Genomic DNA, 17,742 nt, shown 5'->3' with positions numbered 1-17,742 from the left:
TCTTAGGTTCATCCCCCTCCGCCTGGGACGACTCATGGTGGCCACCGGCCCTGGGAAACGCACCCATACCTACGGACCACGCACGTAACCTGGGCGGTATACAACCTTTACCACGACCTACCTTTACCACGCAATTTTTACAACGCAGGATCCATTACAACGAAGTACCATTACAACGCATGTATTTACAACGCAGATACTTTTACCACGCATACCAGTACAACGTAAGTATTGGTAAGTATATAATTATATCAAAAATATTATAAGTTTGGGTTTTTGGGTAAAGGGGTATTTTTTAGGGTTTAGGGTCAGTTTTCAATTTTTGGGTAAAGGGGTATTTTTAGGGTTCAGGGTCAGTTTTGGGTTTTTGGGTAAAGGGGTATTTTTAGGGTTCAGGGTCAGTGTTCAGTTTTTGGGTAGAGACAGCCCCAGAGAGGAATAGGAAAAGCCCCAGCACAACAGGTGCTGACATAAAGCAAGAGACTTGGTGAGAGTCCTTCCACGGAAGATCAGGTAAAACATTAATACGGGAATTATGTTGCCAATCGCATCCCCCGCCTTCCCCCCCAGGCCACCCAAGAAGAAGAGAATCTAAGAAAGAGACATGGCCTAGGCTCCTTACAAGGGAAATATCTTGGCAAGGGTTCAAGATAGGGTCTCTAAAACTTCCTGCTGACCCTTTGCGATCTCCTTGGGATCAAGGCGTTGCGGGCGGTTAGGGCGGCGTCTGCGCAGCTGCTGCCTCCAGCATGGCTGTGTGTCACTGGACCCTCTATCTTGTATGTCACTGCCGTCATCCTCGTCCGGTATTTCAATCCTCAATACCCTGCTGGCCTCTGTGTGAGAGCGGAGTTGGTAGAGTATGCCATTGTAGCGGAATACAAGACGAAATGGGTGACCCCAGGAGTACGCAATGTTGCATTGGCGTAAAGCAGCAGTAATGGGGTGAAATGTCTTGCGTTTTTGGAGTGTGAAGGCGGCAAGGTCCTGGTATAGAACCAGAGACTGATCTCTAAAAGTGGGAGGGTGTTGTGTTCTGGCCCTCTGGAGAATCTCTTCTTTGGCGTGGAAGTCCTGGACACAGACCAGGATGGAAGAGTTGTAAGACAGGGTTGCATTTTAGCTCCCCTTCTTTTTACATTATACATAAACAATCTTGACACCTACCTGGGCACAGCCAGTCAAGATATCCCTCGAGTGGGGGTTCAGTTAATCCCCGCTCTTTTATACGTAGATGATGCTGTTCTGCTAGCACGCACAGCAGTGGGGCTCCAGAGTCTTCTGGATTATTTTGCGGATTTCATGAGATCCCTGGATTTAAGTGTTGATATTTCTAAATAACACACGATGGTCATGGGACAGAGAATTAAAAATGTTTAAAACATTCAGCGGCGAAAGAACGGTATTAGCAAGGGTGACCTCATTTACATACTTAGGAGTGCTGTATGATGAGAGGGGATCTTGGGCACCACAAAAAAAAGCAAAAAAGCATGCCATGGTAAGATCAACAGTAGCTCTCCTTTACAGATCTAAATGTATTGCTATTGCTAAGTATGGGTCTGAAATCTGGGCTACAAGGCAGCCAAGGAATTACAAATTGTGGAAAACAAGTTATTAAGGAACTTACTTTCGGTTCTGCAATCCACTCCCTCATATATTATGCATCAAGAATTAGCTACTGGCTTTGTTTCTGATCTGATAGGACTTGCTCCACTCATTAGCTGGATATTGATCTGGAGTAATCCAGAATTGACGATGAAGCGAGAGATTACCTGAGATTGTCTATTCTTGGATTAAAGTATGTAAAGACCATAATAAAGAAAGTAGGACGTCCCGATCCCTTTGATTCACCAAACAATATCAGGAAAGAGGATCTCCCCTGTGTTAAAAAACATTTTTTATACATGACGTACACTGAGAGGGAGGCAAATGAGATCATGAAACCCATGGAAGGAGCCTATCTTTTGCTGAAAACATCCCTATTGATTGAACCATATTTGGAAGTTGTAACAAAGCCACATCACCAGTTTTTATTAACCAGATTCAGATGTAATCTTTTGCACTATATATTGGCCGAACCGCAGGGTTGGAGAAAAGTGACAGATTTAGGCCCTTGCACATGAGATAACTTCTCAACCCAAGACATCTTGATTTTATGATGTTTTGTGACCACTTTCATGAAATTCGCAGAAGGTTTTTAGTGCATATTTTAAAGGGAAAAGGTTTTATTCAGGTACGGCCTGCCTTAGTGTACTTACAGATGCTGAATAACGCATGGTAGATTTTTTATATTGCCAGTTTTTTAGTTGCTTCTGTTTCGGAAAGGAAAAGAAGGCTCATCATGCAAGGTAATGTAGCAGCTCTTTTATAATCATGAGGATATGTGTTTTAAACAAATGCTGCCTCAACTGACGAGTACCTTTTATGAAACGTGAAGAAGTGGCTTTCATGTTTGATTGTCACTTGTGCCCTAGAGAAATCTCAAAGACATCTTGCATTGATTCTTTTATTGAATAAATGTAAAGGCTGAAGTCCATCTTTAATGAATTCTATGAAGTTGGAGATTAAATGTTTCTATGGTGCCTAAGGTTATTTTAATATGTCTTTTGTATATGTTTTTTATGTTGTGGTATAAGAGGGTTGTTGTGTACTTTTATGGGTTTTTTTAACCGAATAAAGTGGATTTCACTGTCTGACTGACATTTTAATCAGTTTTCTATGTTTTATATGGTCTCAAAAGTTTACAAAATAAGTTTGCTGAGATATACCGTCTCCTGAGTTTCTATGGCTTATGTTTACCCTCTCAACATTGCACTTCTGTATGTCCATCACAGCACCCGTTTTTATGTTTCATGCATGTTCACAATAACAATCAGGAACGCACTTATGCACGGTTAGTATAGTACTAACATTTCTCCAATCTATTACAGTTGATAGCTTTCATAAATGCATAATGTCTATATTGTTGATATGTCTGATACCTGCTCCATGTAAATTGTCAACATATCTCCTAGTTGGAGGTTAATAAACAAATTATATTTTAATACAGATTTTTGTATCTGTCTTATTTAGCATTCTCTACTCCGAGGGCATTAATTAATTGCCGGCCTTTTTAAATATTACCCGGATGCACTGTGGAACCCATTAAATAGATTACCTGGATGTACCCATCAAATGTTATAACCTTTATGAGGAAACAACACTAAAAACTCCCAAGCATAAACAAAGTAATAATCCGAATGCACCACCTTTTTGCCACACTAGGTGAACCTAATGAATTGAGACAACTTTCTACTACATAAGAAGAAAATCGTAGTATCCATCCTATTAAAATGTATCAAGAGGCACAAGGGGTTGTTCATTCTACTCCTGATACACACCTGTAATATTGCATTGACTCTATGAGGTCTGCTCAACACCTTAATCATTGTCTCAACTAATTACAGCCCGGGTTGCCACAAGGATAAAGTATAGTGAACCATCTGAAAGCAAAGATTCGCGTTATAGACTCTAAAGAAACAGTTTCTGGCATATACTTCAATACACCTCCAAGCAGCACAAATGGACTCTGAAAACATTACAATTGGCAAAGCATTGGGCAGTATGTAGAACTGTAGGCTGTGTGATGAATTCTACATTTTGGAAATGTTGCTTGTCTCTATTTGAAGCTACTCAGGACACTAACACGCTTCCTTGTGAAGAAGGATTTAAAATGTCCTATACGGAGTCTTATCATTTCCACCTAATCTGTGGTAATTCCTCCTCGTAGGTCTCTAATTCATCTGATCAATTCCCCCTAAAACAGTTTATTCATGAATCAGGAAGATTCATATCAGAAAAGAAGAGATATCTACATGCAATAAATAAATTAAGATCACTAACATTGCTGCCAGTTAAAGCTCACCGACCTTTCAAAACAGAAGGTAATGTATTTAACTCCCCAGAAATTAATGTTCCTAGATAAGTATCAAGCAAGCTGGAAATTTTCTGAGGGCCACAAGCTGTATGACACTGATGTGGCTCAAAACTCCATGTTTAACCAAAAGATATGGAATAAGACTATCACCAAATGTCTTCAAATTAAACCATAGAGGAGCCTGTCCTTGCTGATCTTGACTTAAAGGATTGCCCTTATTTAGCAGCGACCATACCCCAGATCACCTACTGTAGTGGCATTTATGTGATTATCTTAGGTAAGATGATGCCCAAGTTTCAAAGATTAGTCGTCGGGTAGCATCATCTATAGATTCGTCTACACCTCCGTATCAAATGACTCTGCTTCACGCGCGTTATTGGATTTTTTGCCGATTTCAGGCCACCATCAGGGTGCACGTTGGAGCTTCAACCTTATCCATGGCAGCTATACAGAAATATGGGAGGCTTCTAAGAATTAGCAGGGTAGCTTCTACACTTCAGGCCTGACATTGTTTTCAGGCTTCCTTTGTTGATATGCTTTTTTGGACCCCTGGATCCTTGACAAAATTATACGGTGGTAGCTTTCCACTTTCATTAGTTGCTCATTTGCAGACATCCTTCTGTTTGACTGACATTAGGATGGTCCTAAAGATGATAAGTCTACCATTTAAAATTATCAAAACGTTGTTGACAATGTATACCGACCCAACTTTTATTTATACAAGTTGTATTTCATGAGCTGTATCACAGTTAATGGAATTGTGATATACATACAATGCTTTTGAATCACGTGTCACACTTTACATGAGCACTCTTTTCAGTTTTTCACTTGTTCCGCACAGGTCAAGTTTGCCTACACCCCACTCAATACTTGTTGTAACTTTACTGATTACTGGATTGGTATATCTTAAAATATTAAAACATTATTTTTGTTTAATTAAATAAGATATTGGGAGAACATGGCGGTCGGGAGCATCAGATCTCTCGATACAGAATCACGGACTGGCACGGGCACTTCCCCCAAAATTAGTTCTCTGAGGACATGCATCGGTAAATATTTAAGAAACTTACCTTGCTAGGTTTCTTGGTAACCGAGAGGCAGCCAAAACACGGGATCCCCATGCAAGGCTTGTGTATGGCAGGTCTGTGCCTCAGGTGTCGGGAGAGTCCTGTGAGGCGTGAGTACGCTGTTTGAGTTTGGCAGAAGAAGCCACAGAGCTGCAGGTGAGATGAAGGACAGCCATCCGCGCCCCTTTCAGGGACCTCCGATTGATCATGGAAGTTGCGGACCAGACATTTGAAGCCCCGCAGCTGGATGGTATATTGAAAAGAGACAAAGACATCGGGTGTGTAGGACTCCGGTAAGTGGCAGGGGAGGGGGATGCTCATGCCCCTACAGCCCTACCAAATACCGTCAGAGGCCCCAAAGACAAAAAGGGCAAGAAATATACTCCCCCAGTAGAGGAAGATTAGGAGATTGCATTGGAAAACAGGGGATTAGTTATTGCCTGAGAAATAGGATTTTGCTGTGAATAATACGGTAATAAAAACCACATGTAAACGCCCCATTATTATGCTGGTAATCAGCACCCAAGAGGGCAATCAGTGGCTTGAACAGAACTGGGAAATAACCATTGTACCTCCAGCATCTTCCACATCTGTACAAGGCAAACAAGCAGTAGCAAAAATACACCCTCTCGATGCTCCTTTTTTAAAATCCAAGCCAAGAAAGATTTTATTGGCACACCAGCTGGTGCGACAAAAGAAGACTGCAGACATTGAGAGAATCAATAAAAGTTCAGAAGGAGAAGGGCTGGAGACTAATAATAGATTTCAAATATTAGCCATGGAAGGGATGCAGGTAGAAAATCCATTGCAGTTGGATATTCGCCAGAGAGACTTAAAGTAAGAGGCCCAACATCTCCAATTGCAACCACAAAAACAAATAGAGCAACCGGAGTTGGGGAAATTAATAGAAATCTTAGAGATGAGGGCAAATTCTGCCACATTTGAGAAAAACCAAGAGAAAATACAAGAGACCTGTGAGGCACTCGAAGCACAAGAGAACACAATAATGTATCAGATACTGGAGGTAGAAAACTCCCTAGACAAACCTGTGAGAGAATTAGTAGCCAGTCATGGAGATATTCAGATCCTAAAGACTAATGAGAAAAACCTAGATGAGATTGAGTCAGTAGAAAATACTGCAAGAAGGAATAATCTCAGAATTCTGAATGTTCGGGAGGGATAGGAAGGAAAAAACATAAAGAGCTTTGTGGTCAAGTTTCTGAAAGAATTCATCCCTGGGTTAGAGTACACAGGGTTAGATGAAGACATACAGAGGGAACATCAAAACCCTTATAAAAAAAAGGAAATTAAGAAAAAATACAAGGAGAATTTTTGTAAATGTTAAAACCTATGTCCTGAAAGAAAAAAGCCCTGAAAGCTGGCACTTTGCTAAAGGGGACTATACTTTAAGAATCCTCTCAGATTTATCAAAAGCCAAACAGGACAGGCAATGGGAATTGGGCCAATATCTGCAAGAGCTGCTAGGGCCTTGGGGGCGACAGCACAGATGCGCTCTCAAGACTCCCTGAAAATCATGTGGTGGAACCAAATGTACAATATAAGGGAGCCCACGGTGGTGGCAAACCTCATAGATCAAACCAAAGCCCAACAGAAGTAGAAAATGATGTATGGGAGAAAACAGATGTCTAAACACCTAGAGAGAAAGGTTCTCAAAAAGGGCAATCTAAGATTTGCACAATGAATACAGGGAGAGTTCTCCAAGGGTGGATGGGTGGTAGATGGGGAGTTTCACCAAACTTCGTTGTAATTTTTTCACTAGGTGTGGGAGCATAAGGGGGAAAAAAGAAAAAAAATCTTGTCCTTTGTGCAAATTGTCAGGAAGAACTGGGTCCTAGGTACAATGTAAGAAAGTTAGGACAAACCATTCACTGATTGAGAGAAAGGAGTATGGCTAGCCACATGACAATTAATATAATGGAATGGAACGTGAATGGCCTTAGAGTTAAAAAAAAGGAGACACACTTTTTGGGAATATATAAAAGTAGAGAACAGTGAAATTATAATTCTCCAAGAAACACATTTAGTGAGAGCAGAATGGGACACGATCATGAAAAAACAAAAATGGGTTGATAGTTACGTCTGCACCAATCAGACCTGCTGCATTAAAGGAGTGTCCGTTTTATTTAAAAGAAATGCAAAGACACTGATAGTGCATGCCCTTACAGACCCAAAGGGAAGATGGGTTATACTTAAGGTGAAAATGCTAGGTAAAAGATATACTTTATCAGGCTTCTAAGGTCCACATTTGGATGACCCTGAACCACTTCAGGCCCTATATAGTCAACTAATAGAAACCCCAGCTCCTACAATTGTGGGATGGGATTTCAACTCACTAATCGATATTAAAGAAGATGGGTCCCCCTTTAGTAAAAGTTCCAATGTACCAAAAATGAGGGTGTGGCTGAAAAGATATATAGAGGACTTGGGGTTGGTGGACGTTTGGAAAAGTAAAGGAAAAAAAGGAAACAAGTTCGACCTACAAAAACACAAAATACGGGCATGCCTCTAGAACAGACTTCTTTTTGGTAGATGAAGGCAGATGAAGGTTTAGGTAAAATTATTAAAAAAGGGGAACATATACCTGCCTACCTATCTGATAACTCAGTAGTTTCCATGACTATACAAGTAGGGAAATCTCAGGCAATTCCAAGATGGACTCAAGACCGTACTCCATCTAGATCAGCTGATCATGGGCAAGTTGAAGCTAGTAACAGAGGAATATTTCCTAATCAATAATAATGGGATTTCTTTAAAGATAGTTTGGGATGCGTATAAGGCAGTGATTATTGGTTTGAGTGCCTCTAGGAATGGCAACGCCAAGAATAAAATAAATCAATTAGAGGCAGAATTCCCTTAACTACATAAGGAACTGGAGGGTGATGAATCTTCACGAGATAATAGAAGACAAAATAAAATAAAAAATCTAATAAATATTTTGGAACCCAGAGTTAGAAAAAAAATGAGAAGCTAGTAAGCTATCACATTATGAATATGGGGAAGGTAGCGGAAAACTATTGGCCTAGAAGCTTAAAATTGAACAAAATAGAAACATAATCTTAGCTGTCAGAAGGGAGGGGCAACTCAGGATTGATGTGAATAATCCCGAATGGAAGAAGCTGTTACTGTTTTTTTTTTCAAAGTCTTTATACAGAAGACTTTAGAGGTATCAGAAGAACGAATTACCTGAACTAATTGGATACTCCAACTTTCAAAATGAATATAGAGAGGACTGTAACTCTGAAATTATTTCAAAAGAGGTGATGGGATGCATCGAAGAAACTAAAGAAAGGCAAAGCAGCCGGTGCTGATGCGCTCCCAAACAAGCAATACATGACCCTAAAAAAAGTACTGGCTCCTATATTAGTGAACCTGTTAAATACAGTTTTCTTAGAGAGACAGGTCTTGCCAAAATCTTGGAATGAGGCTCCCATCAGCGTAATACTTAACTCAGGGAAGGGCCCACTGTGCTTTGAATCGTATAGACTCATATCGCTTTTAAATAGTGATTATAAAATATACACCCAGATATTGACCACAAGACTAGGAAAGGTGATAGGCCAGCTGGTGCATGTGGACCAGAAAGGATTTATTAAGGGAAGACAGATGTAGGAATTGATCCATGAACTGATCGGGGCAATAGATGTAGCCACCCAAGAAATTTGCTTCAAATCCTCACCTTCGATGCAGCTAAAGCCTTTGATTGGGTCAGCTGCCTTTTTTTGCATAAAGTCATTAACCAATTCAGATTAGGAGAAAAATGTATAGAAGCTGTGGCCTGTATATATAAAACCCCAACTGCAAAGATATTGGTAAATGGCAACCTTACAAGGGAGATATACATTGAAAGAGGTATCCATCAAGGGTGTCCACTCTTGTTTTAATCTATACATTGAGCCCTTAGCCAATACAATCAGAGTTACTCAAGAAGTCATCCGCGGTCTGTGCAGGTAACAGCGGTGGGTGGTGGAGCCAGGTTGGGAGGGTATTCCGACAGACGATAACGCTGGGAAATGAATTATTTATTTAATTTTCACTTGCCATCGTCTGTCGGAATACCCCTCAACCCAGCCCCACGGTTGTTACCAGCACGGACCTTGGCTGCAAGAAGTTATTCCCTCCCAGTTTCAGGGGTGGCAGAAAAAAGTGGCATTATACGCAGATGACCTAATAATATTTACAAGCAATCTAATAATGTCACTACCACAAATAACTAACATCCTTGAAAATGTTGGGGTAGTATCAGGTTATCAAAATTATCATCATAAGACTAAAATTACGGAGTGGAACTCTCCAAACTATAACCCCCTATCAAAAGGCAGGATAAAATACCTAGGAGTAGAGGTATTATAATATATTGAAGAAATAGCTAAAGTGAATTTTAACATGAAGATGAAGGGAACGAAGAAGCTATTAAGAGTCTGGAGTCGTTCACCGTTATCGTTTAGGGGGGAGATCCAATGTGATGAAGATGTCAATATTACCCAAATGCACCTACATTTTTAATACCATACCACTTGTATTTGAATCAATATAGATTAAAAAGCTACAAGGGGAGCTAAATAGTTTTAATTGGGTCACAAGGAGAAAAAGAATAGCCTGTAAAAAATTGTGAAGAAAAAAATAACATGGAGGTATTGGTAGTCCAGACCTCTTACAATACAGTTGGGCATTTCATTTCAAAACTATAAGGTCGTTGCTTTGAACATTCCATCTACGCGCTATATGAACAAGCAATGACAGAAAGAAGTTTACAAGTTACGTCATCCTAAATACTTTTAAAAACTTAAGCTGAAGACTCTATATTCAGCTTGCAGACTATGGTATCAAATTATGAGAACATTAACGATCCCATACTATAGAACATATGCCCCAATTTGGGAATCCCCAGAAACCCAGAGTGCTTGAGAGACAAACTGGCAATTCCTATGAAAGACACAGGAATAACGAAGTGCAGCAGTTGGTAGAAGGAAGATTTGTGATAGGTTGGGGATCCCTGCCAATAACTACTGCCGGCAGGTTCTCTAGATTCAGATGACAAGTTGGGCAAAAGAGATGGAGAAAGACTGCACGGGAATTATGGAGTTAGAGGAAGAACTACAAGTCGACCAAGTATGTATGAAAGAAGAAGCCAAGTGGCACTGAAGTATGATTCAAGCTGGAAAAGAAGACTTTACACTCCTAATAGGGCATTGGGAACGAGACCTGCTGCTGCGGGATGTGGCAAGTATAGATGTTTGCATAATGGTACACAATTAAATCTGCACCTCTCAAGAAAAAACATTTGTTCACCCTATACAGAGCATACTGGACCACAGAAAAATTAATAAAGATAAGCCAGCGAGAGGTGAAAATATGTCCGAGATGTGGAGAAGTTAGAGCAAACGACATCCATATGTTTTGGCAGTGTACTCAACTCCAGCTATTTTGGTCCAATGTGGTTAAGTTCCTAAATAAAGTGTTGGGGCAAGATAAGCGCAGACCTAATTATTTTTGGGGTTGTGAGTAATAATCCTGTGTCACCTTTTTAACATGCAAAAAAGTAAATTATTTGCATTAATTTTACTTGCTAGGCGGGAGATATGTATAAAATGGATACTTAACAGTCCTCCAGCGCTGCACGAATGGCTAGTGTTTGTACGTAGGGTCAATAAGTTAGACTGTAGTAGAGAACAAAACAAGAGAACACAGTTTTGGGACATATGGGACCAGAACGGGAATAAGGGATAGGTGTTTGGAGGTATTTTGGTAGGAAGGGAAGTCCAATGATTATATATGGGAAGACAGGATCGCCTCTACTCTAACCTAGAGTGTGGTGAAGTACCTGATCGGTAAAGTTTTAAAAGTGGCCACCCATGTTTCTTCCTATCTACTTGTTACACAAATGAGGACAAATAAATGTAAATGATATATTGTATTCCTTTCTTGCTCTCTTAAGGACCACTGTTGTTTTTATAAATGTACTTACCCAGGTCCCCTGGACATTGATGGTTTCCCTTCTCTTTGATTAATATCATCTTTAGATTGAAGCAAACTGGATGCTACACATGTGCTCTATAGACCATCCACTCGTTCCTTATTAAACAACTGAGCATATTCAAAATGTGGACATATTCACATATATATCCAGTGTGTGCACCTTTATAGCTTGATAATATTTCCACCTGGGAAGAGGCCAACAATTTGCTGACAGAACAATTGTTTACTACACTCTTTTCTCTCAGACGCTCTCCCTCTACTTCTCCACCTCAAGGATGACATCCTGAGAGTCCATTCGGTTAGGCATTTGGGCTCCAAGAAAATGGTGAACTGCTAGCTACTACGTACTACGTTGACACTGTGGAACTGAAACTGTTACATGCATTCCTTGCCTGCCCAACTACAACGCTCAATGAAATAGCCTGATGAAAGCTTTACTGATGAATGAGAATATGAAGTATACTGCAATGAAGAAGAAATAAGGGTCACCTGATCCTAGCCATCCTACGTAACTGCCCTGAATAAATTAGAAAGAGAATTGAACGTAATTTACTCCAAAGCATATGCAAATAGAAGCAGTGTAGAACTCCTTTGTCTGAGAAACTTCCTGTAATTTTTCAAAACTCTTTCTTAAGATCGCAAGTGTGATGCGAAGGAGCGTATTATGAAACTATTTAATAAGCCTTCCAAAAATGTCCAGCCAAAATATAACCCCAACAAAGCCGAGCAATTTAATTTTGGGACTTAAAAATGCAGTGCAACCAACAGGGATCTCCAATATCTTCTGACAAAGTAGAGAGACAATGTTAAACACCTACGCTAGGTTCACAAGCTATAAATACTGGGTAATAGAATCCAGTTACTTCTGTGGTTTAGACATTATACTTATGCATCAGTGCTTTGAGTCTAAGCAATACATACTACCTTTACATAATACTAATGGTCCGATTACATTCCCATTCAGAAGGGCTCCGAATTGGATTCAGGTTTGCTAAATCCAATTCAGAACCCTTGTTTCCGACAGAATCGTACCCAGTTCTGAACAACCAATTACAATGTTCAGAAACAGTTAGAGCTGTTGGAATCAGTTCCAAAAGTCATTCGGACAGTTCACGCCTTTTAGAGCTGAATTGTACAGCTCCATGAAAACGGTTTCCGAGTGAGCGATTATGATGACAGATTCGGATAGCAGTTCCGATTTGGTTTGCCCGAGACAAAACGGCTGTCGGGATCTGTCTTTAGGGGCCCGTAGCAGGGTCCCATTACTCGGTGCCCTCCGAGTGGTGACTGTGGGGGTACCCTTAGGTCCCCTCTTCCTAACAATGCACAGTCCGAAAGGCACCATGGGGTGCATGATTCTCCCCAGTCCCCACTTTTTTTCAATAAGAGTCTGTGTTGTGGTTCGGAACATAGGCTTCCATTGAAGTCAATGGGAGTCGGCTTTCCAAACGACTCAGCTTTTTAAACGACTCCGCCGATTAGAGTCGTTTGGAAAGCATTCTCGAACCGATTCGGTCGGAATGCTTTCTGGATGAGATAATAATCAACTCCTAAGTAGGAACTTTGAACAACCAGATAAATATAAGATAAAGGTTCAATCAAGCATTAAAATAAAAACTAAGGGGCTCATTAGGATCGCGGACGGACTTGAGTCCGTCCGCAACCCCAGAGTAGGAGGGGACATCCGCATGGGCAGCGGCGTTCCCTCCGTGAAGATTAGGATGTGACCGCCAGGGTGGCGGTCACATCCTCTATCTTTAACATTGCGGCGGGTGTAGCTTCAAGCTGCACCCGCCGCAATGTAAAAAATGCATACATTGCATTTGTATGCAGAAAGCGGCAGGCACCGCGTGGTGCCTGCCGATTTCTGCATACAAATGCAGGGGGGTACCATGGGTACCCCCCATGTGCACCCCCACCCCCCTTCCACCCAGGGGGCCCGCAACGGGCCCCCGAAGTCAAAGTCCGTATGCTTTTCCACGGCGGAAAAGCCGCCGTGGAAAAGCATCCTTTTACACTATCCTAATATAGCTGGCGGTGTCTGATAGATAACGCCAGCCATGTTACAGCTTTCCCGCCACGGTTGTAAGTCAAGCGCGGCGGAAAAGCTGCGGACAGAAACCAGGACCCACCAGCCACCCTAATGTGGCGGTGGGTCTTTGGTGGGTCCGCAGAGGATTTTCCGCATCCTCCGGGCCGGCGGTGGCTTCCGCCGGCCCGGAGGATGCGGAAAATCCTCCATCCTAATGTGCCCCTTAATTCCCATACTATCCAGGGTACTATATTCTTGATCATGTGTTCACTATAATATGTATTTTAGTGAACGGTGTCATAGTAATTGATGGTTAACAATTTTATCTATCTAAATTCCAAGAATGCACACCTGTGTTTACAGATGTTTGATTATTGCATACTTATAGCCACACCTTTAGCACTTGAAAATATTCTAGTATTTGCATGCAGCACCCAGTGTATCACCGTACCAGCAAGAGAAGAAAGAGCAACAAAATTAGAAATGACTATAGGATTTTCCAAGTCAAAGATAAATAAATGTTTTACCTTGTAACAGTCACTGCCACCAACCCAGATGACAGGGTAACTATTAGTGATCTTGAAAGTGATTTCCTTGATGATGTCATTCTCGCCTTCAGAGTGGATTGATGCCAGATGGGCACTTGGGGAGAGTTTCTGGCAGTAGAACTGTAAAAAGAATTATGTTTGAATGGATGTGGAGATTTACTGTGATTTTTGGGCAATAGTAATGAAAATAAGTTGTGGCAGCCAGTACATGCAGGTTCCAAAGAACTGTTAGTTGGGGAGATTGGCACACAACAGAGAGGCATACAGTGAAAACAGTCAAAATGTCAATACAGAACTCGCTGAAAATTCCAGTCAATTTCTAAAAAATAAGAACCATTGGTTTGTTAGGCAAATGTATACCAAAATAAGTAAAATCCAATGAGAGGAACTGGAGATATGATTTTTTGAACATTTGAAGTCAGAAGGTTGTTTGTTGTTGACCAGCACCTTGTGCAATATATGGTCGACCATGATGGAAGGTAAAATATGCTAAGCGGGTCATCGCAATGAATTTTTTAATGTTTAGACTTAGGGCCTGATTACAATGTTGGCAGTCTTGTAGCGGGCCACCACGCCAGCTTCCTGCTGCAGGACCAGAAAAAGGTTACTCAGACCACCCACCGGATTGTGAGTTAATCCTGAAAGGCCCGTCCTGCTGTGGTGGTCCGACGGCAGTGCGTATCTAAGGCACATATGTGTACCTTCGACATGCACCACCATGAGAATGCCACAGCCTGTTACTGCACGGACAAAAGTGCACAATGTTTTACCAAGGAGGATCTTGGTACAGGCCCTTGTTGTGAGCCAGGTGGATTACGGCAATGAGCTATTAGCCTCTGCCAATGAGTCGTTATTGTTAAAAATGCAGGTTGTGCAAAACACAGCAGCACAATTGATCTGCAATCGACCGCTAGAACAGCCTCCGCTTCCCTTTTAAAATCTCCTCACTGGTTGCCAGTAAAGAATAGGATAATATTCAAAATGTGCTGCTTAACCTACAAGGCCAGTTTGGGCACAGGTCCAGAGTATCTCTGTCAGAGGCTTAAACTATATCATCCTGCTAGGAATTTGTGTTCCAGTGAGAAGGAGTTTTAAATGAGCCAGATTAGACGGAAGATCATTTCCCTATTTTGGCGATACCCTTTGGAACACGTTGCCATTTTCTTTCAGAACCTGTGCTAGAAAAGCACTATTTTAGATTTGGGTTTAGCATTTTTGTACTGACTGTGCACCGGGATACCCCAGATGGGGTGATTCCTGCACTGCATCAAATTAATTATTTCATTCATTCCTTCATTCATTCATTTCTTTCCGTGAAGGAATAGGGGGTGCAAAAATACATGGGGCACGACATCTGCCCCCTTGCATGCATCCCCATGTACAGAGTCGAGTGGGGGCCCTGTCAGAGTTTCCTCACTGAAGAAAGGGGCCTGATTAGGGTCACCCGGGTCACTAATGGCCATGTCTCAGCCTTCCATACCAAATGAAGAGTCGGTCAGATATTTGAGAACACAAAGCAATAACCGTTTATTAATATACATTAAGAGTGGAGCCCGGACTGCCTAGTTGCTAGGAGTGCCACAGAGAGGACTAAAATCGACAAGCATAAGGATACATTATTTACACTTCATAACTGAGATAGAAAACGCCTACAGTGGAATTTTCCAGGCAGGTGCAGCTAAACAGTGAAACACAAAAAACGGTTTAAGCACTTTAATCATTTACAAAGTATCTCGATTCCAAAGTTGTTCCATTCGGGCCCATCACCAGACTAGTGGGAGAGAGACTCTATCTAGTGAGAAAGGTATGCGCTAATAGGAACAGTGTACTCATTACGAGAACAGGTGTAACATGGCAGAAACAAAATTTACAGTGTAGCATTTTTCGGAACTGAACTAGATCAGTTTGGAACAGCCTAACATGGCGCCTGTAAAGAAAATGGTGCAGCAAATGTTAACTTAAAAAGGGCAATGTGCTAACATGAAAATGTCTATTCTAATTTAACCTCCACTCTTTTCATAGTGGGTTCACTGCAAGAAGGGTAGTGAGATAACTTGTAATATGCTTGGTGGTTCTGCAGTGGCACAGGCAGCTTATTGCAGACTCAGATCACTGCGCCACTGCCGCGAGATCCATGATCCCTGGTGGTTGCGGTGTTTCTCTGGCGTTCCCACCACTTCACTTGTAATACGGCGGTCGGACCACCAGTGCTGCAGTGCTAGGACCACCACTGAGGCTACAGTGGTCCTATGGATAGCCAGTGTCATAATCAGCCCCTTAGTCTTTTTTATCATAGTTAAAAATCTTCTAGCGGGACAGTTTGATGGATGTATCAAGCCAAGTTCTTGCAAAGTTGTATTGCCATTGGATAAAGTCAGACTGAAACCGTTGGATTTGGTGGGAACTTCAAGTAAGAAAATTAAAAAAAATTCTGAAGTGCCCTTGTTTGGTGGATACTTTTCACATGTTCTCTTAGTCAAGACTTCTACCTCAGTCTTCCTTTGAGCTCCAAATCTTCCAGCAGGGCAGGTCTGTTGTTGCAGCTGATGAAGTTCTCTTCAAATAAGATACCTTTGACATGAGGTCCTGCTGAATCACCACGAAGGTCCTGGAAAAGCAAACATTTTCTTAGTCCTAACTTTTCAGACTTTCTGGGGCATTTCCTCTTGGTCACTTCTTAGGCTCCCATAAATTCAGTGAAAACACTTAGGTGCCAAGTCACATCAGCAGAGACCAACAACAAAGTCCTGTCCAGGTCAATTTTAAACTGTTCACCTAGAAATTCCAAGAAAAAGGCCCTTCATCATTTAATGTTGCTGTAGCCACAGAGGAGGTCAGCCGTCTCACCCTTGAAGTACACTTCTAATTATTGGTTACAAACAGGTGAGGGACTAGCTCCCCACAAAGGTCATGGACAGCAGTGCTCTTCTGCGTTGCCACAGGTCCATAAAAGTGGTGTAAGGAGCTGGCATTAGAGTACTACTTTTGTTCAATTTACTAGCGAGTTTGAGGTGTTACTCCATGACAAATGTGTAAAACAGTTCATATGAACAATCTTTCTCATGTTTACAGTAAATTCTAGTTGCCTCACTGCAAACTATCACACAGTGCAGCATTTGGAGAAAACTCCAAAATAGCAGAACCCTTGTGCCCCCAGAGGGACCTTGTGGCAAAACGTTTCTATGGTAATGGGCAGTGCTCTCCCAACCAATCCCACTTCATAGGTTGTGAGGGGAGCTCCTTCCTCTACTGAGACTGAAGCCAGGAGGGCTAAAGTATACTCTGGGATCGGAAGACCTCCTCTTCTCCAGGCTTCCCTTATCACTGAGCTATAAGTGCACAGATCCCACTATGGTCCCTTAAAGTAATGAGTTTGTGGATCCTCCTGAACCACCGTTGGTCTGTTAAGGTATGTCAAATTCTTCACCCAAACTATCCTTTCCGGGCCATGGCATTGTCTCTGCCACGATAGCAGTATTTTATACCTTATAAAAAGCAGCAGCCTGCTGGTGCTGTAGGGAAAGTCGAACTTTGTGAATGTTATTTTTCCAGTATATTTATAAAAATTCAAATTGTGGTTGAATCATTTATATAGTGTATCCCAAACTAACCTTAACACTAATAGTTATTTAATTGCACTTTAGCTTTCCTCTTAGGAACAGCTGTAGGCCTGTACAGCAAAATTAGCTTCAGTATTTAGCTAGGTCACTGTTTGAGCATGCCAACTTAAAATTCTTACATGTTCCACTTTTCAATACTCTTTTCCCAACTTTGTGGGTAACGTGGCCTACTTTGGGGTGATATTTAATATTTATAAGTAGGGTTCCTTCCTAATAATAAAGATAAGTTGATAGGTTCACATGCATGTTTCATAGAAGCAGCAGGTAGGTGTTTTCTTCTTGCCATACTAGTGACTGGCACATAGGTGCTGCAGTTCACTTGTGTGATATACCTTTCTATGCCACTGGTTTAGTTTTTGTGCAATATACTATACATGTACAGGTAAGTTAAATAAGAATATTGGGGATAGAGTACATACACTGGGGAATGAATGACAGTAACCCAGAGCATGGAGTTGAAAAACTAGCTGCATCAGTGCACAAAACGGTGCTGACCACACAAAGAGGAACTTTTTCACAGATTTTAAACTCCAAAAGGCTTAAATGAAGTTCACTCAATCCA

General features: G+C 41.4%; 1 protein-coding gene across 1 annotated transcript in view; it reads right to left on the bottom strand.

Annotated features, from left to right (window-relative positions):
- Nucleotides 1–17,742, bottom strand: part of LOC144753792 (lectin-like) — a 348,088-nt gene that overhangs the window by 307,582 nt on the left and 22,764 nt on the right. The window contains exon 2 of the mRNA XM_078641367.1: nucleotides 13,540–13,680. Within this exon, the coding sequence (XP_078497493.1) occupies nucleotides 13,540–13,680 (141 nt within the window). The remainder of the gene's footprint in view (nucleotides 1–13,539; nucleotides 13,681–17,742) is intronic.

The sequence above is a fragment of the Lissotriton helveticus genome, chromosome 5_1 (genome assembly GCF_964261635.1).
Source record: "Lissotriton helveticus chromosome 5_1, aLisHel1.1, whole genome shotgun sequence".
NCBI classification, from domain to species: Eukaryota; Metazoa; Chordata; class Amphibia; order Caudata; family Salamandridae; genus Lissotriton; species Lissotriton helveticus.
This window is presented reverse-complemented; position numbering and strand designations above follow the sequence as displayed.